The following is a 25,741-nucleotide window of genomic DNA, read 5'->3' on the forward strand; positions in this document are numbered from 1 at the left end:
TAAAGCTGAGCTTCTAAAATAGGGGTGGGGGGAAATCAAAAGCAGCTCTGTATATTTATGGAGGCCAAATGCTTGATTAAAGATAATAAAACTTAGTATTCTGTGACTACACATGGGCAATGTTGATAATTGCAAAGTAATCACATTGCAAAACATAATCCCAACTATACGCAGAAAAATGATGGAGTCTAAAATTAGCTATTACCATTCCAAAATGCATTTTTGGAGTCATTATGTATAGTTCTCTGAAAGCAACCACTCAGTGTGCAGCAGCATTCAAAAAAGCTAGCAATGTTAGGAACCATTAGAGAGGGGCAGATAATATAGTAAATATAATACTACTATATAAATCATGGTATGCCCACATATTGAATAGTGCATGCAATTCTGGTCACCCCATCTCAAAAGACATATTAAAAATGGAAAAGATACAAATAAGGGCAGCAAAAGATTTTGGGGGTATGGAACAGCTTCCATGTGAGGAGAAATTAAAAGGACTGGGAATGTTCAACTTGGAAAAGAAATGATTGAAGGTATATGAAAGATCTTTAAAATCATGAATGGTTGGTGAAAAGAAGGAAATGCTATGTACTCCTCATAACACAAGAAAACCAAACAAAAAGGAAAAAAATATTCCTTCTGATTTTTAAAAATTTACACACAACTCACAATAATTTGTAGAACTTGTTGACGGGGACGTTGTAAAGGCCAAAACTATAACCAGTTTTAAAAAATTAGATAAGTTCATGGAGATCAGAGCTATCAATTCCTGTTAGTCAACATTCTCAGGGATTCAGCACAATTCTTTGGGTATCAAACTTCTGACTGCCAGATGCTGGTTCTGGATGACAAAGGGTGAATCACTGGATAATTGCCCTGTTCTGTTTATTCTCTTTTAAGCATCCAGCATTGGCCACTGTCAGGAGACAGTTACAGGATACTGGGCTAGACGGACAATTGATCTGACCCAGTATGACCATTCTTATTGTCTTACCATTTTTGTTATACAACTCTGTCTTGTACTAGGTGTGAGAAAATAGACAATGTATCTGCCATTTTTCAGTAAGGATGTTACATTGCAGTTAATTGACTAGTCAACTAGTCGATGGAATTTCCATTGACTACTTGACTAGTCGATAGGTACTTGTACATTTCAGAGGAGGAATGCGGAACTCCACGTGCAGCCCGGGGCCAGTGGGAAGTTCTGCTGACTCCAGGATACAAGCGGCTGGCCAGCTTTGAAATGTACAAGATTCCCCAGTGGGGGCTCTTGTGCATTTCAAAGCCATGGAGTCTGGGTCAGCGATGGACTCCCCAGCTGACCCCGGGTTCCACATGGCATGTCCCCAGCTGACCCTGGGTTCCATGGTGCTGACCCTTTGAACGCTGTTTTGGCATTTCAAAGGGGCAGTGCCGCACAGCTATGCCACGGATCAGCTGTGTGGCAGCTGCTCCTTTGAAACGCTGATCCCTGGCTCAGCTGTCCAGCACTGTCCTTTGAAGTACCCCTTCTTCCTTCTATCGCTATGTGATAGAGGTAGTAAAGGGGAGGGGGATTGACATTTGCTTATCGGATAGTCACCTAGTCCTTCACATCCTTATTTTTCAGCAGTAGTTATTTATTAATGCCCTTTGCTTTTATGCTGTATAGAGGTGATGTATGCTGTTGCCAACTACGTCAGCACTTTTATATTCTAGCACAAGAGGGCATGGTTGCGTAGTGAATGAATTACCAGAGGGCTAGAAGGAATTACTTACTTAATCTCCCTCTTACTGCTAGGTTTGTTCTACAGCCCTTCTATTGTCAGAATAACACATTAACTTGTTACTGTGCCTGTGTAACCACAGTCTGTGTCTCACCCTTGATCCCTTTGTCAGAATACACTGAATAGCCCTGCATCTGCCCTGAGGTACTCTGGGCAAAGAACCAATGGATATAAATGGCTAAGCCTCAAAAGGAATTGGAGTCACATCCCATTTTTTTCCTTAGCTTCTGCAACACACAGTTCTTCCTTATGGGTCTTCAAATTCACAAAGAATCCATATTGTTTTGTTCTCCGTGCACCCGTCTCATATTAGTCACATGACCAAAAGTTTTAACAGTCCTTTCAACTTCTGCTGTAACATCAACGGGGGCATCTCACTGACCAAAATGGTACTATATGGACTATGGTACTATATTAACAATATTAATACAGCGTACAAATTCAATAACACTAAATTCTTTTATAACTAACTGCTGAAACACGCCTCAAAAAGAAAACAGAGGTAAATTCTGAGCAATCCTAAACTTCCTGTCTGTTTGGGTAACAATTTGTATCTTTTGGGTGGACTACAGTTTATTTCCTTGCCCTTTAGAAGAACCCAACTTGCACAGAAAAGTACCTGGAGACCCAGAACCCTGGTCACAAGTCACCTGAATCATATTGTACATATGACAAAAAGATCATCATAACCATAAAGCAAGATCTTCCCTCCACCTGCTTGCAGAAATCAGGCCAGGTTTACATTACATGAGAAAAATGACCTAAGTTACACAACTCCAGCTAAGACAATAGCATAGCTGGAGTTGTCGTACAGTAAGTTTAATTTCTACAGCATCCCCACTGTGGGAGATCAACATGAAAAACTCTCCTGTCAACTTCCCTTATTTCTCATGACATGGTGAAGTTGGCAAGGGCATCATCAACAGTTGCTTTAGCGGGTCCTTATTAGACCCCGCTAAATTGAATCCTGGAAGATTGGCAGGGGCATCATCGATGATTTCTTTAGCAGGTCCTTACTAGACCTTGCTAAATCGAACTCTGGAAGATTGATCTCCAGTGTCGATCTCCTGGTAAGTGTAAACCGGATTCCAGTTAGCATTTAGCTCTTTAGCATTAGCAGGGGACTCGCACCAACCTTGGATTTGAATACGCCAAGTCTCTGAGAAGGTTGAAGCAGAACCCACCTGAGATTTAAACCATTTTAAAGCTCCCTGAGTTTTTTCCTCTAGTGAAGAGAGAAATAATGAGGATTCTTTTCATGCCTGGCCTTTTTACTGAGGAACAAGAAAATTGGTGATGTCTTCATAAAACCAAAGGATAGAGCAAGCGTCCAAAATAACCACAATTAAATGGTAGAAGAAAAGCAATGAAAGGAAAAAAATGCATTGATATACAACAAGCCTCACTCCTCTCTGCCTCAGTCCTGTCTCACTGTGTGACGTCTTTACAAACTCAGAAGAGTAGGACCACAGAGGACCTCAATAGGTCACTCAGCAAGGACACATAAAAACCTCCAGTGACAGATATTCCACAACTTCCCTATTCAATTTCTTCTGGTGATTAATCATCCTTGGGAAGTTTTTCCTAATTTCTAACCTAAACCTTCCTTTCTTCAATTTAAGCCCCTTGATTCTTGTCCTATTCTTAGAGGTTAATGAGAACAACTTTCACCCTCATCCTTTTAACAACTTTTTAGATATTTGAACATTGTTATGCCCTCCCTCAGTATTCTCTTCCCTGTTTTTTCAATCTTTGCTCACAGGTCACGTTTTCTAGAACTTTAATAATTTTTGTTGCTCTTCTCTTCACTTTTTCCGATTTAACTGTACCTTTCCTGAAACATGACACCCAGAACTGAACAGCTAAGTTTATCAATGCACAGTGGAGTAGCAGAATTATTTCATGTGTCTTACATACAACACTCCTGCTAATATATCCTAAAATCTGCCATGTTTTACATTATTACAGTATTCACTCAGATGGCTGCTCCTCTCCCTCTCAGAAGGGAATCACTGACTAACACCACTCCATGTTTCCCCTAGGGAGTAGTGACCACAATCCTCCCATTCTTGGGGACACAAAGCTTCTCCACCTCATCATTGGGGGTGATTCCTCATTCCTTGTTGCCAGGGAAGCCTAATGCTTCTTCATCTCTAACCACATGCTTGGGGGGTTGGGAGCAGGAGAGGAGAACACTGCTTGTAGCCAGAAGTAACCAGCAGCCACTGTCCTCTGTGTGATATAGCTATCTCCTTCTCCTCTTGGTGATAAGTCCTCTCTAGCTGAATAGCTTCCTCAGCTTTGGAGACCTCCATATCAGTACTTTTGATGAATTCCTCATGTGCATATATAATCTTGGGCGGGCTGGACTTCACTGCCTTTCTCCAGTGTCTACTAAACCCCCAAACTCCCATAGAAAGTAGCTGGAGTCCTAGAGTTCAGTCTGTAAGGAATTCAGCAAGGATTGCCCAGTGTCAGCCTCCCTACATTCAAGTCTCAAAAGACACTAAAGAAATTAGTTTAATTAAATACATCATATGATTTGTATAAAGTTATTAACAATCTAATTTTTACATTACTATTTTCTAACCCACCAACATTGTCTTCACAGTTACAACAAACAAAGAGAAAACAAAAAGTAAAATTTGAACAGGTCAGTCCACACAAAGCGTAATAAGAAACAGAGATCCCAGAAGGTTAAATGAAGTTAACCAAAGTCTCATCATCAAATCTGCATACTATGCTGAGTCTGAACCATCTCTCCATTTGTTTGTAGGGATCCTCAGTTGGAGTCCAGGCAGCTTCTTTCTCTGCTGTGGATCACTGCTAGAAAGCCAGCTGTCTAATTAACCAGTCAGTTAAGTCACAAGTGTCCAGACTTAAAGAAAACCCTGTTACAAGAAAATACAAAAACTGAGAATAACAAACTAGAAATGACTTTCGCCATTGCTACATTTACAGAGGAGCTGAAGTATCACACTAGCTGAGAAAGTTAATTAGAACGGTTTGGATAAAACGAAAACAACATTCAAAGCATACAACTAAAATAGAAGTTATTTTTCCCTCCCAGTTTCTCCTTGTTACAATTAATATTACCCATGTTCCCTAGTAGAGGTTTAACAGCATCGCTAACTGCTGCAAAGTGCTTCAGAATGAGGAACAAGAGCCTGCTCTCTGGTTCAGCTTCTCCCAGCTCTCACAGGGCACAAGACCCTTACAAAAGCAGCAGTCCTGCCTGCTTGTGCATGAAGTCTGATCCCAGCAACAGAGACAGAACCTATTGGAGCAGACCCCCAAAACTACCACAGACAAGTCCAGAAGTTTTTGGATATGGAGCACTAAATCAACCTAGCAACAGTGACCCAGACACAACTCACTCCTCCCTCCTTCCCTCCCAGCAGTCTCTTAAAGAGAGAGCTCTTTATTAGGTACATAGATGCTCCTCATCCTAACCACCTTCTGTAGTCTCACCTACTTCCTGGGCAAATACACCAGCAGATATCTTTCACATTGGACTCTCCCTAGTCTATTTCCTGGACACCCACTAGAGATGGTAAAAGGAGGCAGTAGCTCCTTACAGCATTTCTTGGAGCACAGAAACAACAAACAAAATTAACAAGACTCTATACCCAGGGCTTGACAAATAATGCAATCTACAAGTAGATTGCAACCCGGAAGAGCCAGGTTCGGGCGATCTGTGCATGCGCAGATCTCTGGACAGCGCGGCTGGCGAGTGAGGCTCGCCACAGTTCGGCGAGCCCTGTCTATATCTATATTGGTAAATCCTTTTAAGATGATGGAAGAGGCCATTTCCAGATGTTTTGCAAGAATCTTTCAATGAACAGGAAAATAGGCTGGTATTATTAATCCATAAAATTTCTTCTATGTCCCTCATTATATATGGTAGAACTTTCCCCATCACATCTACAAAGCTCAAGAACACTCTTCTTTAAATAACTACTGAAGCCCAATTTCAACCATAATGCCTACAGGAATCTGCCATTAAGCAGCTAACTCTAAAAAAATATCTAAAATGCACTGGTTTAATTATAGCTGATTTTTTGTTTAAATCTCTAATCCAGCTAGGTATGCACATCACTAATCTATGGAAACATGTTTCCTACCCAATTACCCATCATTTCCTGGTTTTGACTGTTTGTCAAATCCACTTGCTGCATCTTATCCTAAATAGGACTTTATTATAGGCATGCAGTCATGCCTGACCAATTAACTTCTTTGATGAGGTAACTGGTTCTGTGGAGATGGGGAAGTCAGTGGATGTGATATAACTTGACTTTAGCAAAGCTTTTGGTACAGTTTCCCACAATATTCTTACCCACAAGTTAAGGAAGTATGGATTGGATAAATGGACTATAAAATGAATAGAAAGCTGGCTAGATTGTCGGGCCCAATGGTTAGTGATCAACGGCTCGCTGTCGGGATGGCGGTCGGTTTCAAGTGGAGTGCTCCAAGGATCAGTTCTAGGGCCGGTTTTGCTCAACATCTTTATTAATGACCTGGATGAAGGGATGGATTGCACCCTCAGCAAGTTTGTAGATGACATTAAGCTTGAGGGAGAGGTAGATACGTTGGAGGGTTGGTATAGGGTCCAGAGTTACCTAGACAGATTAGAGGATTGAGCCAAAAGAAATCTGATGAGGTTCAACAAGAACAAGTGCAGAGTCCTGCACTTGGAACAGAAGAATCCCAAGCATTGTTACAGGCTGGGGACCAAATGGGTACATTGCAGTTCAGCAGAAAAGGACCTAGGGATTAAGTGGATGAGAAGCTGGATATGAGTTAACAATGTACCCTCGTTTCCAAGAAAGCGAATGTAATATTAGGTTGCATTAGGAGGAGCATTGCCAGCGGATCAAAAGAAGTGATTATTCCCCTTTGTCACTGGTGAGGCCACATCTGGAGTATTGCATCCAGTTCTGGGCCCTCCACTACAGAAAGGATGTGGACGCATTCGACAGGGCAACCAAAATAATTAGGAGGCTGGAGCACATGACCTATGAGAAAAGGCTGAAGGATTTGGGTTTGTTTAGTCTGCAGAAAAGAAGTGAAGTTTCTGAAGGGAGGTTCTAAAGAGGATGGAGAAATTCTGCCATCCGTCACTACTGAGAACAGCCTAAGGAGCAATGGTCTCAAGTTACAGTGGGAGAGGTCTAGGTTGGAAATTAGAAAAACTATTTCACTAGGAGGGTGGTGAAGCACTGGAATGGGTTACCTAGGGAGGTGGTGGAATTTCCATTTCTAGAGGTTTTTAAGTCTCAGCTTGACAAAGCCGTGGCTAGGTTGATTTAGTTAGGATTGGCCCTGTTTTGGGCAGAGGGCTGGACTTGAATACCTCCTGAGGTCTCTTCCAGCTCTATGATTCTATGAGTAGTACCTAGTGTGACAGGGCTTTACTCCTATAGGGAGCCTCTGTGGAGGAATTCTCCAAAGGGATGATGGATTCTGCAAATGCACAAAAGGGAGTCCGAGACCTAACTCATGTTGTGCCTTTGAAAGGCAAAAAAGAGAGGAGATTCTCAAAATCTCTCCCTTTTAAGTAGAACACTTGAGTCTTCCCATTTCCTAGATGACCTGGAGGAGAACTCTAGCACATATTGCTACATCTTCTAGAAATGTGTGTTTGTTTGTGAGTCTTGTTTGTTCTAGAACTCGTCCTAACCAATAAGAGCTAGGAGCACCAAATTTGGTATGCAGCTTCCTCTTATATCATAAGGCAAGGTCAGGGGTTGGCTGTGCCAGGATAATAGGATGTGCCCTGAATGCTATTTTTTCATAGCCAAAGAAAAGAGAGGAATGTGACAGCAGAGACAGTTCTACTCACGCCTGACCCCAGGGGGCAGCAAGTGCTAGGCAGCAGCATAGCCCTCACCACCCAGGCCAGCAGCTGCTGGCCACAGCACGGTCCCTGCAGGCCCTGGGAGAAGCTAGTGGCAGCCTGTTTGCTCTATCCCTACCCTTGGGCTGGCCCCAGAGAGAATTCAGCTGGCGGGGTGCACAGTTCCCCCCCCCCCCCCCGAGAGAAGCCAGAGACCAACCATCCCCTCATGCCCCCACCTTCCAACCTGCTTGAGCTATGTCCCCCCTGCCTCCAGCTTTAGGGCAGAGGGGAGGCAGGTGGGGCCTCCCAGAGGCACATGGGTGAGCCCACAGCCTGGATCAGGGAAGCTTTGCCTGTTCCAGTTTCGATACCCACCATCTATAGCACTAAGGGAGAAAATTGGGTGCTCCCCCATCATCTCTGCAACATATCCAGTTTAAGGATGCAATGCCTCCCCCGCAAATCTTCACCTGTGGCGGGGGGCTGTATGAACAGAGAGCAGGTTACAGGGGAAAATCCACAGCTGAGCCCAATTAAATCTGCAGTGATGGCAAAGGCATAGCAACCCTCACTTTATACACACACACACACACACACACACACACACACCCGTTCTGCACATGAGTCACAAATGATGATCACCCCACAGTCCCCATGGCACCCGCATGCTCAGGCACATTGCAGACTGCATGCCTACTCTTGTTTTTCTCCGTGTCTGATGAGAGGTGAATATTGGAATGAACAGCACTGGTGCAATGCCTGCTGTTGCTACCTTTCATGTCCAGAGCTTGTTCCGCCCCCACTCCCAAACCTAGCAACCAAGTGAACAATACTGTATTCCCTGAAGCCATGGAGGCAGCTGCACTAATGCCTCAACACTCAGGGATATCCACATTCACACTGGCATTACTCAGAACAGCATGTTCTCGGAATCCATCAGCCCTTCTATCTGCTTCCTGTTTATTTACAACACACATTCAACTCTAAAACGCACCGGGGTCTGGATAGCATTGAAGAAATGTGGCACATACACAATATATATTAGCTAGACAGAACCCTAACTAAGCAGGTGTGATTTAGGTCATTGGGAACAATTTTAAGTAGACAGCAAAGCTCCATGTGGAAGCCCATGCCAGAGTCTGTTGTGGGGTCTCACTGCACCCAGTCCACAGGGCCTGGCTCTTTGGCACAAGATGTTTTAGAGATTCCCAGGGAACTCCTTGCCAAGATGGCAGCAGTCATTGTTGCATCTAGTATTAAAATTGAACTGAACACTTAGCACTTTTCACCCATCAGTGTTTTACAGATGAAATCATCATGATCCCCATGTCACAAGCAGGGAAACCAATGCAGACAGGTGCAATGACATGTCTACAGTCACACAGTCTGTCAGCGGCAGAGCTAGGGCTACATGCCAAATTTCCTGGTCACACTATTACATGAATAGACTGAGAGGAAAAAGCTTAGCACTGCATCAGTATGGTAAAGGCGGATAGACTACACACCCTCTCAGATAGTATTGGGCAATAGCTATTGTATGTGTGTAATCACTAGAGATCCACTGTGTGGAGTTAGCTTGTGGAAGGAAACCTAATGGTATGTGCGTGGAACATTCCAATTTCCACCCTTGCTGCCACTGACAGCTGGCCACAAGACTGAATTCTCTCTTGCTGCATTCGGAGACCTTCATGACTGCTACAGTTCGATTATTATGTTGTTTTGTAGCAATGTATGAAACCACTGACCTTAAAAAGGTACTGTGTTCAGAATACAGCAAACCAGCAACAAATGAACCTCATGGCACATCACCACAGTACTCCACTACTGACTCCCCAGGGAATACCAGGTTCAGTTTAAGGTTTTAGCCTTCATCTTAAAAGCTCTCCATAAAAGGTTAGTTATGAGGGATTGCATTTCCCTGTCTGATCAAGCCCCATAGGACTGCTACATACCACTCAATGAAACTCATTCTCAGGAGTTTAATTGATGAATGCAGGAGACAGATCTTGCTTAGGACATTGGCCCACGAAACGGGATCTCACTCCTGGAAGAAATCAAAATAACCATGGCCCTTCAGAGGAAAATGCTTTACTTTCTCAATCCAGCCTTCTCACAGTAACAGCCTGCAGCCTGGAGGGAAGAGAGTTAACGCTTGTCTACATGTGATTTAGGAACAGCTGTTCCTGAATCACTCTGGCTACGTCTACACTGGCCCCTTCTTCGGATGGGGCATGCTAATTTTGAAAGTGGGAATAGGGAAATCCGCGGGGAATTTAAATAGCCCCCGCGGGATTTAAATAAACATGTCCGCCGCTTTTTTTCCGGCTTGGGGAAAAGCCAGAAAAAGCATCTAGACTGGCCCGATCCTCTGGAATAAAGCCCTATTCCGGAGGATCTCTTATTCCTACTTCGAATAAGAGATCCTCTGGAATAGGGCTTTATTCCGGAGGATCGGGCCAGTCTAGACGCTTTTTTCCGGCTTTTCCCCAAGCCGGAAAAAAAGCGGCGGACATGTTTATTTAAATCCCGCAGGGGATATTTAAATCCCCCGCGGATTTCCCTATTCCCACTTTCAAAATTAGCATGCCCCTTCCGAAGAAGGGGCCAGTGTAGACGTAGCCCTCATGTATAAACAAGCCCATAAATAGTTATGCACGCTTTTATGATTTTGTGAGGTGCTCAGAGACCATGGTGATGGGCATTTACAAGACTGATTAAATGCTTTAAGTACAGGTAGGGCACAGAGGTAAGGGTAGCAGAGCCTAGGGAAGGCTTTACAAACAATTAATTCCTCAGTGTTTGAGAGACAGGATTTATTATCATTTTAGAGACTGTGTTTCTGAGTCAGGAAAATTATGCACTATGGCTGGGACTGTAGTTTTTGTCTTGTTTTCATACCATACATCCCAGTCTACACGTAAGAAGGCATTACTTCCACTGAAAGGTTTAATCCACCCACCATACCTACAATGATAGCCAAGAAACTGTTAAGTGTTTGGAGCTGCCAATGTTTTTGTAAGGAATTTGTTATTTGATGTACGTGCATGTTAAATTTCTGTGTTTGTAGTTCCCCCTTATTTCTAAGGACCATGATAGTTCTCACTTGGCATTATACAAAAAATCAGGTGCAGTATCAAGTCCATAAAGACACCTTATGGAATTCAGGCAGGAATAATCAAAAATGTTTTAATGATTAAACAATGTCTAACATTAACAATGTAGGTATATTCAGATGAGCTAAGAGTTTATTTCTAGCACACTTAGCATAGTTTGAACATTACAACTGCTGTACTGAAATATGTAAAGTCTGTGCAAACCAATACCTAGAAATGAAGACACACAAGCTTTGATAATGTAAATGTAAACAGATGTTGTGTCTCTTTTAAAAGAATTAAGGGACCCCCACCCCAGGCTAATAAGAAAACATTATTTCCCTAACAAATGTGCAAAAAATAAAATGTTAAATATGTTAAAACTGATATTTATATAAATATCAAACAAAATAGTTAACATACAAACTTAAGCAAATGACCAACAGAATGTCTTGCATGATTAGTTAAATGTTCTCAAGCTCAATGAAAACATATTCATAATCTAAACTCCACCATAGTAGATAACATACCAGCTATAGATGTCTGCTTTGCCACTGACTCCTCATTTGTGCAAGGCAAGATTTTATATTAATAGGAATTTTAACAAGCAGTTCTACACATATCTGTAGATAAGCCAAAAGGTAACAGGTGATCTACGCAGCTTACACTCAGGAAACAAACACTCATCTCCAGCACATGTCCATGTGATTATTTTTGAGTGGTGTGTGAACATCTGTTTAATTTTACTTTGTGGAAAAAATCTTTTTGTGAACTAGGCACATTTAAGAAGTGACTTAAAGTATGCTACACAAATAGCAATACAAATGCCAACTTAAATATGAATAATTGCATTTGAAAAGGACTATCCAGTCACTTTTGAAACTTGAATATGGCTGTGGTACCACAATGCTTGAAACTGGCAGTTTCCAGCATTAAAAACTGCTTTGCAATTTATCAAATCAAAGAAATAAAAAAGGTTTACCCTCCTTGTATAGTCCCTAACTCTTAGAGACAATAATTTAAGTCTTGCTGGACAGTTTAAGCATTAATGACACATGGAAAATAAAAAAATAAGATCTATTAAAAAGGTAAAATAAATTTCTCTCTGTTGTGACTGCTTAGTCAATTAAAGCCAAATATACAAAACTAAAGGCATCATTTTCAATTTCACTGTAACATGTAGGAGATGTTTAACGTTATGCATCACATACAGTACAGTAAAACAATCAATTGATTTTCTAAATGACTTAAGAAGTCAATCAACTCGAAGTTAAACATACCCTAATTTTCAAAACAATAATAAGCTTTGGGCCTTGCTTTTTATTTTTAAGGCATGTGTGTTTACCTACTGAAACCAACATTGTACAAATTACATTTACAATCACATGCATAATCTACAGTAAAAAAACATGAGTTTGAATTACAGTGTTTTGAAACTGTGAATCAGCACCTATTATATTGACTAGTAAGGCAACAGCAGTGTCATATACTACAATAATACTCCCTTCCACAGTCTATAGCAGGGTCAGTGATGCCTAGAATTATTAACTTTAACCTACTTTTATATTCTGTATTCAGTTTCTAGGGTGTTTGCACAGGTTAAGTCCTACATAAATCGCACTATTCTAGGCAGGAATAGTTACAGTTGCTGTTAGGGTGTCAGTGCACAACTCTTATTGTGCTTACAATCCGATTATTTTGTTGTTTGTGATATCAAAATGGATCCTCAGTTTGATCTTCAATCCATTCTTTGTTTTCTTTGTTTCACATTGTTCTCAAGGGAAGAAAAGCTGTTTGTGTACCCGTTCACAGTGGCTGTAGAGCCATTCTGATATTCTTTCCTCTTGGAGGATGCCTTCTTTTTGTAAGTCTAAAATACATAAAATGCACACACAGGGTTGTTATTTTTTAAAATCAGATATAAAATGGCCTATTCCCTCAAAGCAATTAAACATGGCTTGCACATCCGATTCCTAGCACAGGTCCCTGGTTACTTTGATATATTTTAAGTCCTGAACACATTCAGAGATGAATTTATCAGTAGCTATTATGCTGAATTTTTAAGCCAGAGGCTTAATGCTAGCCTGCTAGTGTTCTGACTGCAGAAAAAAACAAGTATGAATGCAAACAGTTTTATGTTTTAGAGAGGTATCTGGGGGAGTCTGTTACTTTAAAAATGAGCAATCCTGTGGCATCTTAGAGGCTAACACATTTTGGACTACTTGTTTTTAAACAGTTGTAAAATTATTCTTTGCCAGAAATACATACAAGTCAAGTTTTGAAGCGATTTCCTAAAAGTTGTTATGATCACACATGACACAGTCACGGTTTTTGAAGCTTTGGTCATGCACGATACTTCTTTACATGGGTCCACTGAAAATTACCTTTACAGGTCACCACTGTATTTCAAAATGAAAAGCTGTTCCTTGAATAGAGCACCATTTCCTACACACGTATACTTTACATCCCTTTACTTGCTACCAAAAGTGCTTAGCTGTTCATCAACTCATTATCCAAATTCCTAATCTCCTTGAGCTGCACATACCACATACAGGAGCCCAACATGCTGAAGGGCTGACAAGTGCCAATAGTGAAAAAAGCTTTATACCGAAGTAGGAAAAAACACATTTCAAGTCTTTCAGGTTAAGATTGGTGCAAAGTATGAATGCATGCTTGTTTTACCTGAATGTAGAAATTTGTGAAGAGGATAATCAAAGAGATCATATAGGAGATCTGGAAATACAGCCACCCCATAGGGAAGGCACATGGCCAAACAACACCACAGCTTGTCTGGAAGATTGTCAGGACAAATTGCGTCTGGAAAAAACAAAAAACAAAAAAACAAAACAAAACCAGAGCACAATAGTGAAAAGAAGAGGGAAAAAACCTAACAAACCATGAACTACTGTAATTATTGCTAAACAAGTCAAAATGATCATTAAAGTGTGTCTGAAGCAGGGGTAGGCAATAAGATGGCAGCAGTTCACCAGGGTTAGCCCGTAGTAGGACACCACCCCTGAATTTACCTGCTCTTCTGCAGGTACAGGCACTTGCAGCTCCCATTTGCCACATATCACTGTTCCCAGTTAATGGGAGCTGTGGGAAGTGGTGTCCCAGTCTGTACCACTTCCTGCAACTATCATTGATTAGGAATGGCGCTCTGTGGCCAATGGGAGCTGCAAGAGGAGAGACAGGCAAATACAGCAGCAGCAGCCGCCGCCGCCGCCACCCACCAGTGGCTAACCTGGTGAATCATATCCGGCCTGTAGGCTGGTTATTGCCCACTGCTGGTCTGAAGACACCTTTGCCTTTGTATCAGGAGTAAGGATTTTAGTAAACATCTGTTGACAGACCTTTGGTTCAGGCCACTCTTGTTATTTTTGAAAACCATTTTACAGGCACCAGCATGGGTATAAAAGAACAGTACAAATGGATGTGGAAGGAGTACAACACAGAATTATACAATTGATTAAATCTACTTTCTTTACAGTGTAACTAAAGGGGGAAATGTTGAACAGTATTTAGAGAACCATTTACAACTGCACATTAAAGCCAGGCAGGAAAACAACTACTTTGCAGGATTAGAATAAAGAGCCTTGTTAGTTGCATGTCTGAGTCACATGCAGCTTCCAGTTTGTCATCAGAGCATCAGTCAATGACTAACAAATGCTTTAGAAGAATGCACAGGCTCAGAGTGGTTGTGAAGAAACTTAGTTTTTCTCTGTATCTGCACTACAGAAACAGAGGAAATCCAGTGGTAGGACACAGGAGCAAATTAAGCTGCAAGTCAGAGAAGCATGGGCAGAGCCATTACTAATCTTCTCCTTACAACTTACTGTTACATTATAACAACTGCCCAGTAGCCCCCATTATGCTACACACAATACAAAATGCTCTCTAGTTTATTAGCTTTCAGTCAAGAAATTAAAATCCCCCCTCCCCATAGATAGGGAAAACAGCTCCTCCAGAGAAGTCTGGCAGGTAACCAAAGACTGAATAACTCACCAGCTGCCCCTGAGTGATGTATTTCTTCCACCACAGATACGGACGCATAGCCGGAATAGCAGACAATCCATAGTAGGAGTACATGAGGACATGGATAAAGCTGTTAAGAGTGGCACCAAAATATGCTAAAACAGAGAGGGAAATAAAGAGGTAATTTTAATACTGAACACTAGTTGGCACATGGAAATGGAACAGCACTAAAATGGACAGCCACAAAAGGGGGCCTTTTGAAACATCAACTGGAGCTTTGTAAATCAGTTTCCCCAAAACTAGGGTCTAAAGAGAGTCAGATTATAGGACCACCACATTTGGCATGCAGCTTCCTCTTACCTTAACTTAAACTTCCTGGAAAATGGGAAGTACCAGGAATGGGATTATTTCCCATAACGTGGAAAGGGAGGGGACAGAGCAGAAGGATGCGAAAGGGAGGGACGTAATGCTGAGAGTGACCACTGGGGGCAGCTGCAGCACCAAGAGAGTGGCCAGTAGAGCTGGGGCTCTGCCATCTTGCCTGCCAGCACACCGGTAAAAAGCCCCCTGGATGAAGCCTGGAGCCTGCTTGCTCCCCATAGAAAGCCTGCAGGCCACGGAGGGTGTTGGAGGGGGGCAGCCCCCAGAGCCTGGTCCCCCCAGACAGCCTGCAGGACATGGGGTGGGAGGAACCCCCAAAGGATGCTGAGGTCAGCCCCTAGAGCCTCACCAATGCCCCACAGCCTCCAGGCCATGGGTGGGGCCTCTGGAGGCCAGGGACAGCGCCCTGAGACTTCCCCCACCTCCAGATAACTTGCAGGCTATGGAGGGGCCTTTGGAAGGCAGGGCCACCACTGGAGCCTGCCCTTCCCCCAACAGCCTGCAAGCCCCCAAACAGGCTTCAGGAAGGAGGGGGCTGCTGAAGGCCAAACAAGCTGTGGGCCACGGGATCAGTGCTGGAAGCTGGGACCTCTGAGCCTACCCCTCCTCCTCACCAACCAAGCTGTAGGATGGGGCCAGCCCTTGCAGCCCCAGCCTCTTGGGAGGAGCTGCCAGCCAGGAATTACAGTCCCAGCCCCGCAGGAGCAGCTGTCGAATGGAGAGTGCCGCCATGGCCTCTCAAGATGAGCTGTCACTGGGCAGCCCCAGTAACCTCCTTCCCCCTCCCCAGCCTCCCAGTCCCATGGCCTGGGGCCCCTGCCCCTCCTATTCCTTGTCCTCACTCCTGTACTCTCACTCTGTCTCTGAGCCCCTCCCCCGGCACACAACCCTTTGCTCGGAGCCTCCCTCTCCCATCTTCCTTCCATATACTGTCATGTAAATAAAGCGGGTACAGTTTCCTTTTAACAAGCCCCAAACAGTTAAGGACCTGAGCAATGCCAAGTACATCTGCTAGTAAGCAATAAGCCCCCAGGGATCGGGGCCTTTGCAACTGTTTATACAATCAGTATATTTCGTGCCAACCTTGCACAACTACTTGTTGGGTCCATTTATCCAAACTAAAGTTCTTGTGCATTTCAATGCTCTGTCTGCTCAAAAAAATTAAGGCGGCAAGAGGGTGGAAACACACGAACAGATCCACAAACCAAAGCATCACAAGTCTAATTTTAGGCCTATCTCCCTTAGCGAGGCAATTCCACTGAAATTAGGAGACTGCTTTTGATTACAAGCCTCAAAGTTCTGGGAATTTTCAGACAGCTCAGAGTACCCATTTTATGTGCCATTGTTTACATTGTTCTAGAACAGCTACATATGCACACTATTCAAGTTAAATATTACTTGCTCATATATATAAAAAAAGACATTTTTATGCCAATATATTTAGGAAACAATATCAGTTAAAAGGAACTGAAATTAAAAGAACCCAAAGTGAAATTGCCAGAGGAGAGCAATAGTAAGGTTGTAAAAAAGAGGACAGATGGGAAGATGAAAAAAGCTCTCCCCACCCCCAAAAAAACCCAACCAACCAAACAGGCAGTCAAATTTACGAGTGTCCAGGAGATCTTTGTCTCCTTTTAACTGAAACAATTTATTATGGCCACCCCCCATAACAGAATAATCTAAAGGAACAGATATCCTGAGTGAGCAAGTTTGATGGACTCAGACAATGGTTTGATTTCCAACAGTTATTAGCCACCTTACACATATCTGCAACAGGCTTCCAAGCCTGACTGAAAAAAACCTGTTTCTCCTTGTAAAATATGCTTGAGTATTTCAATGTGCTGTATAAGCTATACCTCTGAAAACTGGTCTAACACCACCTCTGGTCTTCCTAGACCAGAGAGCCTGGGAGCCTAAGGACAGGAGAGACAGATGGGAGCTGGGAAAAACAGGGTCACCAGCTGAGTTGGAGGCAGCGCAGGACTAGGGCCGGAATCCTCTGGCAGCCTGTGCTGGCAAGGGGCTGGAGCCCCATGGCAGCCCCTGGGAACATGGGGTTGGGATTGGAGTCTCATGGCCGCTCAGGGTAAGATTCTCATGGCAATCCCAGGAGTGCGGCCAGAGCTCCGGAGCAGCTCCCTAGAGTATGAAGTTGGGATCAGAACTCCATGGTAAACCCTGGGGAGGGCAAGGCCACACTGGAGCCCCACAACAGAACCCTAGGAACATGGAGCTGGAGCCCCATGGCAGAACAGGGCTGGATTCTCCTGGCATTCACCAGGAGCTTGTGGCTAGAGCCCTGGAGCAGCTCCCTAGAGTGTGGGGCTGGTATCAGAGCCCTGTGGTAACCCCTGGGAGGGCAGGGCTGGGCTGGAGCCCCATGGCAGCCTGCAGCAGCATGGATCTGGGGCCAGAGTCCCCAGCAGCCTATGTCAGCACAGGGCAGAAGCCCCACTGCAACTCACAAAAGCCTGGGACCACAGCCCTGCAGGAGATCCTGGAGGTTGGGGCTGGGACCAGAGCCCCTGCGGCAGTCCCCAGGAGTGAGGGGTGGGGCTGGGCTGGGCTGGAGCCCCACAGCAGCCCATGGCAAGTAGGGCCAGAGCTCCACACCAGGAGCGAAGCCTGTGACGTCCAGGGAGCTGGAAGCAGGTGGGCAAGCAACCCAGCCAGGTTGGGGCGGAAGGCGAGTCAGGGTGCCTGCTGGGGCAGCCTGCCGGCAGCAGGTGATAGGCTTGTAGACTGGTGGCAGGAAACCTTCCCTGGCAAATCCTCTTGTTTGGGACCGGTCAGATCCCAACAGTGCTGGACCAAGGTGGTCACTCAGCAGCAGGCAAACAGACTGTACTTCCTGCAAAAGCTATTGTCTACCTACACTAAAACACTTTCACTGTTCAATCATGTTATGAGAGTCCTACAGGCAGCTCCATGCCTGCCACTACTGATACTGCTTGTAATATAATAAAGCAACTTAATTTTTTTGTTGCATTTTAAGCAAAGTGGGCCACATCCTGAGACTGATGCCAAGGGGGGTTATTTGTATACATTCTGTGGCAGAATTTGGACACAAGTAAAACGTAAATCTGTTGTCGATTCTCCCCACCACAGTACTTACAGTGACCACAAGGCACCCAGTTCATAACAAACCACCAAATGTTCAGCATTGTTGCGTGGTGATAGACATGAAGAACAGTGATCTGGTAACTATTCTTTCGCAAAATGAAAAAGAAGGTGTCCATGAACTCGATGAGTTTGGACAAGTAGTACCACCAAAGGACACGTACGATCTAGACAGAGAGGAAGGAGAAAAAGAAAAATTCAGGAGCTGTTTTCTACACCTTTTGAGTGTGTTTTTACCCTGCTTTAACTCAACAGAACACATCTAACTACTTTTAGATATTTATGGTGATTCACTGAAAAGCTTAGTGCATTTCTTGCATTAAGTTTTCTGTAAGAGGCACAAGTCTAAAGACAGTTATAATTGAGAGAGAGAGGATTATGAGAGGATATTTATGAGGCTATTAAAGTGCACTGAGACACCAGGCAGGATGTCTAACCAATGTATGTATTCCTACTATGTTCTCTGTGGAAAACAAGTCTGAACAGTAATCAGAAGGGAATAACTTCTACATATCATAGAAGTTGTTTTCTGAGCATGAGGGAAAAGCAATTCACTGCAGGGTGATCAGGTGGGGGAGGAGATGAACAATTAAAAATGAATTTTAGAATAGTTTAAATGTGCCCAGATGCTACAGTAATGGGCATAGTACAGTACATGTGAAACATCACTCAGCATCAAGAGGTCTTTTCAAATACCAAATATGATTAGATCAGTGTTTCTCAACCAGTGGCACGAGTACCTTTGGGGGTACTCAGAGAAGTCTGGGGGGTACGTCAACACAACTAAAATTTGGAGAAAACTGAACTTTTGTTTTAAGTTTTACAGAGTTTTATAATTTTTGTACTTTTTACACCCAAAAATTAAGTCACCTGCCCAGCTATGATTAAGTGGTTTATACAAATGTGTTGCAATAGTAGAAAAAAATTGTGTGTGTCTGAAAACTATAGGTACTTGGGGGAGGGTAGTTATAATTTTTTTAAAGGGCTACTTTATTAAAAAAAAAAGGTTGAGAAACACTGGATTAAATCGTACTAGGGACTAATTGACAAGCTTCAACATGTACTTCTGGTGCACTGAGCAACATGGAGGGGGAGGGAAAGAATTTATTTAATATGACTACAGACAAACCCTGCTCTGTTCTTCACTCATCTGCAAAGAGAACATTTGAAGTAGCAATTGAGTTATAACAATGTTACCTTCATATCAGCTTCACCTCCACTGTGTGTATCCTGACAGAAGAAATTGTATCCTCCTTCCCATACTCCTGTCAGCAGCTGACAAGATGAAAGAATAAGGCATCATCATCTGATGAAAACACTGCAGTTTACAATACACATGAACCATGGCCACAGCTTTACTGACCAATTGCAGGCCATCCAAGTGAAATATTAGGTTACAATGTAAGCCCCAAACAGAATCATGGTAGTGATTGAAAACCAAGTTGATAACAGTTCCATATTCTTTCCTGCCACCCTGACCACTTCAATGACTGTGTCCTGGACTATACAGCACAGGTAAAGGTCCAAGCCCTATCTTTTGAAAGGTTTGTGTGCGCGCTTTTGAATAAACCTATTTTAAAGCACAAAAATGTTTAACTGAAAGTGCCATGATTCTGTGGAAAATGCTCAAAAGTAAATTTCCCCCCCAACTGTTTGAAGAAAAGAGTCTTAAGTTTTATGTGCACAAAGTATCAACTAGGTATGGAAAACTGCTGGAGTTTTACAGCCCTTAAGCTGTAAAACAGTCCAGTGCCTTCTGATAGCAAGCATACTACCTGAATATTTCTATTGTACCAAAAGTTGCCCTACACCTAATATTTCAAAAGTTACTGAATTTAAATCATATTAACTGTTTTACTGGTTTGGAAATAGTTCACCTTTCTTCCACTGTGTCAAATGATTTCACATTTTCAGAATTATTTATTGTCTGAAATCATGAAGAGTCAGTACTCTCTGCTATGTTTTGATTCTCCTAGCTTACTTTAAATATAAACCTTTCAATGATGGTATGTTCCAGCCAGTCAAATGACTACCTGTATATATGGGTGGTTGTCCATCTCCTAGCATTGCGTGCCTATAACACTTATGATAAAGGTTCTGCACACCCTCATCATATGTGCATTAATACTTGGAACCAAGCTATATGTTTTCATTTCTTTTTCCCTTGCTACTATGTTCCCGTTACATCTGTTGAGGCGAGTGGATTATGTTTGGCTGCTTCCAGTTTTGTAGGATATGTCTACAGTGCAATTAGACACCTGCAGCTAGCCTGTGCCAGGCCTAGGACTAAGGGGCTGTTTAATTGCAGTGTAGATGTTTGGGCTCAGGATGCAGCCTGATCTCTGGGACGCGCCCACCTCAGGGTCTTAGACCTGAGGCTCCAGCCCTAACCCAACTGGCATAGGCTAGCTGTGGGTTTTTCATTGCAGTGTAAACTTTTCCATAAGGTAGGTCTCCGCAACGAATGACGAGACTCAGCACCCAGTCGACACACTTGGGTTTGCACTAAGACATTGCGACTCAGGCATGAGCATGGCCTATCAAGCCTGAGGGCAGACTCCAGTGACCCAACTCTAGCCTGAATGGCAATGTCTACACAGCTATTTTTAGCTTGTTACTGCAAGACCTGTTAGCTTGAGTCTGTCAATCTGAGCTCTAAACCTTGCTGCCACAGGCTGCTGCTCGCTGTGTAGACATACCCACAGATTCCCATCTGTCTTCCCCATCCATATCTAGTAAATTAGCCATACTATTATGAAGGTTGGCATTTTTGACACATTTATTTATTTACAAAAGAAGAGTGGTAACTAAGTTATACAATTTCCAGGTGCAAAAAGTAGTTCAGCCTTATCTAGGAAAAGCAGTTCTGAGTAATCATTGCTGAACAAGAGTTGTCCATTTCTGGCCTCCCACAACCCTCATGCTAGAGCTGGGTTAGCCAGTACACTTATTCACAAGTACTTGACAACAAAGTACTACTGTAGCGTTGCCCTGACTGTAACCAGAGATGACTTGGGTTACAAAGAGTTTTACATAACCATTTTAAAATGCAGTAGTTAAATAAAATAAGGATAAAAGGTGTTAATTTACTTGAATGTACCTCAAAATTTGAGGGGGGGTAATAAATTAGTTATGTCTTGTAGAAGTAAACTGCTTAAATGGCCCACACATTGCTAATGTCATTTTTTTCCAGTCACTACAGCATTATTTTCCATATTTTTTTGGACCAGTTACAGTTTTACTTTAAAAATCAAAACAAAATCCAAAGTCAGTTTGTATCACCATTTTTCATCTTCACTAACACCACTATTTAAAGCAAACATTAGCTATACACTAGTATTCACTACACTTCAGAGTCCTCTTATGAATGGCATGTATGAGAGGACTGACCTGAATATCTCCATGCCACAAAGAAACTCTTATTGAGGAAGGACCATTTCAGCATTGCATGTGACTATAAGCTAAAAGAACCAACAACAATATATCCATCCAATCCACTTTGTCAGTTTAACCAACTGCAAAATACAAATCTACTACCATAATTCTCACCAAAAAAGGACCCTCGATCTCTATGTGCACCCACATTTAAAAGCAGAAGCATGACAAAGAACCAACTTCATTTATGGACAGTGAGTGCTGCATTGAGACCATAAATTTATGACAGTATGGAAAGAGCTTCCAATAACTGAAGCCTGAAAAGCCTGTAAAGAATCTTTAGCACTCTCAAGTTAGTCAAATAGCATAAAACCCTGTTTCAGCACAGTGTGTGGAAAAAGCTTACATAAGTCTCATACTTCAAGGGGCCATTAAAATGTAGAAATAACCACAACATTTACACTGCATTTGTTCCAATTAGTGAAGATTTGCTTCAATCAACAGCCCCACATATCATAAGCTTATTTTTTCCAGAGTAATCAGTATGTTTGAGTTGTGCAATCCAAAATGGGTTTGTTTTTTTAAACTTGTAAACAAATCTGGTATGAAGTTCTTCCATTTAAGTAAAGTACCCAGTGGTGTTCTGATTCAGCCTTTTAAATGGAAGGAAGGACCTGTAGTCAGAGACTATTTCAAATAGCTTACTACTAATTTGTTTCCAGAAGTGCTAACAATATGCTCTGCTTTTTTTAAACAGGAAAAGTAATCAACCATACTTGCTTTTTCTAAATTACTCAGGTTCCTTATAGCCACATTTATTAGCTTTACATTATTTCAGCACATATTAAAAGGACAATTAAAGAACTAGTTAATCACAGATGGGACACACTGACCTGAGCATTAATTGTTCCCAAACGTATTATTTACCTAGCTGCAAGTACTGGGATAACATGTTGTTTATATTAATGTTACTCTCTACATGGCCTGCTCATTTCTGTGCTATCATTTGATGTACAACAGTTTACTAACTTGCATCCCACACCTAGTCTCTGTTTACAGGAGAGGAGACCAGTTCACATTACTGCTGGTATTGACTGGCTCTGCAATAACTCTTGACTCACTTGGGAATCTTATGTTTATAGCATAGGTAGGTCCTCTAACCACTTATGGGCTAGGAATCTCTGTACTGTTCAGCTGTAACTGGGAAAGTCCTGTAGCTTTACTTTCAATTTGGCAGGAACCCAAATGGAGTTCAATTGTTTTCCTAATGATACTGTGAATGCTAGATCATGGACATGTCTTTTCTTGTGAAATGCTGCTTTCTACAAAAGACTGTAGCAGAATGGAAGAGCAGTTAACAGCAGAAATAGAGAGTGTACATGATGTTTAAATTACACAAAGTTAACCATTCAAAGACAACTTTAAAAAATGCTAATAAAAATTAACAGTGCAGTCATTAGTTAATAGGAACCAAAGCAGAAACTTGAACATAAAATGAGCATTCTGCAGTTAAATATTTGTTTTTGTCCTTAGATTATAGCCTGTTACTTTTTCCCTGTCTGCTATTATTTTTGCTTTAATTATGTAAATGCATTGCTGAACTTTTTATAGTGTTTTTGGGTTACCATTTATATCAAAGACCCTAAACAAAATAAAACCGTACAGCAAATCTTCCCTACAATGTCTGGACTGAGACACCTTAGTGAGGCAATGTGTACAAATCTGCTGCTTTGTTGATACAGAACTTTAGCCTCCATGCTGTCAGCAAGCGCTCCAAATTAGGATAAGGGACCCAGAGATAGCACATATTAATTAGCAAATACAAATGAGCAGGGGAACTAGAGATCGCAAAAATTTTATATTAAAATGGAGAAGAGGCAGAAATTCAAATTATATTTTTCTGATCTTAAGAAAGTAAATTGAAGGAAAGTACATAAAAAAATGCTCTCCCCCAATATAACCACCTCAGCACAAAGTGCATCAAAACCTAAAGGAAGCTGTCACTTCTCCTTGGCTTACAAGATCAGAGGAGTCATGTTGTCTCTTGAGAGCGAGAGATATCTTTGCTTTACAGCAGTAAGATGCTCTTTAGTCCTGAAAACAGTCTTACATACCAGATGCTTATTGTACAACCTCTGTCCATCTCAGATAAGTTAAAAGAGCAGAAATAAATAGATTGGGAAGGTCACTTATCGGAGATGGAAATTTCATCCTGGACTACATTCTCCTATATAATTTGACTTGTCCATCACTTGGGTGCTTTTGCTAATGAACACTAAAAAAGTTAACTAGCTATTTTTACAACAGAGAAACAGGTAATCAGTTTAACATAGGTCATGCCTACATAAGGAATAATTTTACAGGTAAACCTATTCTGTCCCCAAGGCAAAATTTGTATAAAATAGAGATTCTTGAAGCACAACTCTGTCAGTTAGGTATCACACCTCTTCACACTCTGGGCAAATGTCGAAATAATGGACAGAGTCTATAGTGCGCTTTGAGATCTACTGATGAAAAGTGCTGTAGAAGAGCAAGCTATTCAGTAACATGAGCTACTTTCTATATGCAGTGATGGAAATTTTTAATGTAGAAGGAAGTTATAATTTTAAGGCTATACCCTGGTCCCACTGAAATTAAAGTTATTTATTTATAAACAATATTTCACATTCTAAGAGTGATGGAACATTATCTGAATTACAAAACTTTACAGGGAAGCTCTCTGACTAGTAACATTATTAAGTTTGCATAAGTCCAAATGTTCTCCTTCAAAATGAAGATTTTAAAATATGCTATAAAACAATTATGGTATGTCTACACTACAGCACTAATTCAAACTAACTTAATTCGAATTAGTTAATTCGAACTAAGCTAATTCGAACTAGTGCATCTAAACCTAAAAACTAGTTCAAATTAGAGTTTTGCTAATTGGAACTAGCATGTCCACATTGAGTGGGCCCTGAACCGGGGTTAAGGATGGCTGGAAGCAGTGCCGGCAGGGCATCAGATTAGGACTTAAAGCGTGGAGCTGCTGTCTCAGGCTAGCCGAGGGCTGTGCTTAAAGGGACCCGACCCCCACCCCGCCCAGACAGTTCTCAGGGGTTGTCTAACTCGATGAGGGACAGCAAAGCAGTCCTGGCTTGGAGTGCCCACACTTGGCACATCACAGCACTCGGCCATCAGCCCGGCTGCACTTGCCGCAGGCTGCCATCCGGGGAGGGGGATCAATCGGGGGGCTGCAGGAGAGCTTCCACCCCGAGGAGCCCGCAGAGCCACCCCAGTCCTCCCCATTGGGGGCTCGTGCCCCATTCCTCCCTCACCTCCTTCCACTTGCCCCTCCCTAGCCCCCTTCCTGATGTACAAAATAAAGGACACGTGTGTTCAGAAATAGAAACTCTCTTTATTGAACAAAACTCGGGGAGACTGGGAAAAGGAGGTGGGAGAGGGGAAGAGAGAGGGTGAGAGAGGGGAGGGCAACTAAAATGATCAGGGGTTTGGAACAGGTCCCATATGAAGAGAGGCTAAAGAGACTGGGACTTCTCAGCTTAGAAAAGAGGAGACTGAGGGGGGATATGATAGAGGTCTATAAAAGCATGAGTGGTGTGGAGAGGGTGCATAAAGAACAGTTCTTCATTAGTTCCCATAATAGAAAGACTAGTGTGAAGGTGCAACTTCTAAGAAAACAATACCACCTTTAATACCTAACTTACAGTTTCTTTCCCATCAGTAGATCGCTTAAATAAAGGAGGTCAGTATCACAACCTTCATTTTACAGATAGAAAACCTGGCACGCAGAAATAGACAGTAAATTACCCAAAGTCAACCAGTTGGTCAGTGGCAAAGCCAAAAACAGAACACCAGTCCCTAACGTGCTCAAAGTACACAGAACCAGACATTAGTGATGGAAAAAAGGATTTAGTAATTACTACAGATGTTAGGATATAGTTGTGTAAATGATTAACCAATAAGACTGGATTTATCAGTTAATCTTAATGACTACATGCACTCTGATACTACTGTATCAGAGGCAACAATGAGGGGAAAGGCAGGAGCCTGTGTGTGGAACTTGTGGAACTAGCTTTTAAACCGGCTGCCCAAGAGCACCAGATCCCACAGAGCCACCTGCTCCCCGCCCCCACGTGGGTGCTTCTGATAGACAGGCAGCAGCACTGAGTGAGGGGGGCAGGCAGGAGCTG

The 25,741-nt window shown here is 42.4% G+C and overlaps 1 protein-coding gene across 3 annotated transcripts in view; it reads right to left on the bottom strand.

Annotated features, from left to right (window-relative positions):
- Positions 1-10,777: 10,777 nt before the first annotated feature.
- The window catches only part of ELOVL5 (ELOVL fatty acid elongase 5), a 58,045-nt gene continuing 43,081 nt past the window's right edge, over positions 10,778-25,741 (bottom strand). For all 3 annotated transcript variants that reach the window (XM_006137741.5, XM_006137740.5, XM_075923607.2), the window contains 5 exons: positions 19,371-19,448; positions 18,169-18,340; positions 14,703-14,827; positions 13,380-13,514; positions 10,778-12,567 (listed from right to left, as the gene is read on the bottom strand). In XM_006137741.5, coding sequence (XP_006137803.1) covers positions 12,436-12,567; positions 13,380-13,514; positions 14,703-14,827; positions 18,169-18,340; positions 19,371-19,448 — 642 coding nt within the window. In that variant the 3' untranslated portion in view covers positions 10,778-12,435. The remainder of the gene's footprint in view (positions 12,568-13,379; positions 13,515-14,702; positions 14,828-18,168; positions 18,341-19,370; positions 19,449-25,741) is intronic.

Source organism: Pelodiscus sinensis, chromosome 3 (assembly GCF_052426305.1).
Source record: "Pelodiscus sinensis isolate ZL-2025 chromosome 3, ASM5242630v1, whole genome shotgun sequence".
In the NCBI taxonomy this organism is placed as follows: domain Eukaryota; kingdom Metazoa; phylum Chordata; order Testudines; family Trionychidae; genus Pelodiscus; species Pelodiscus sinensis.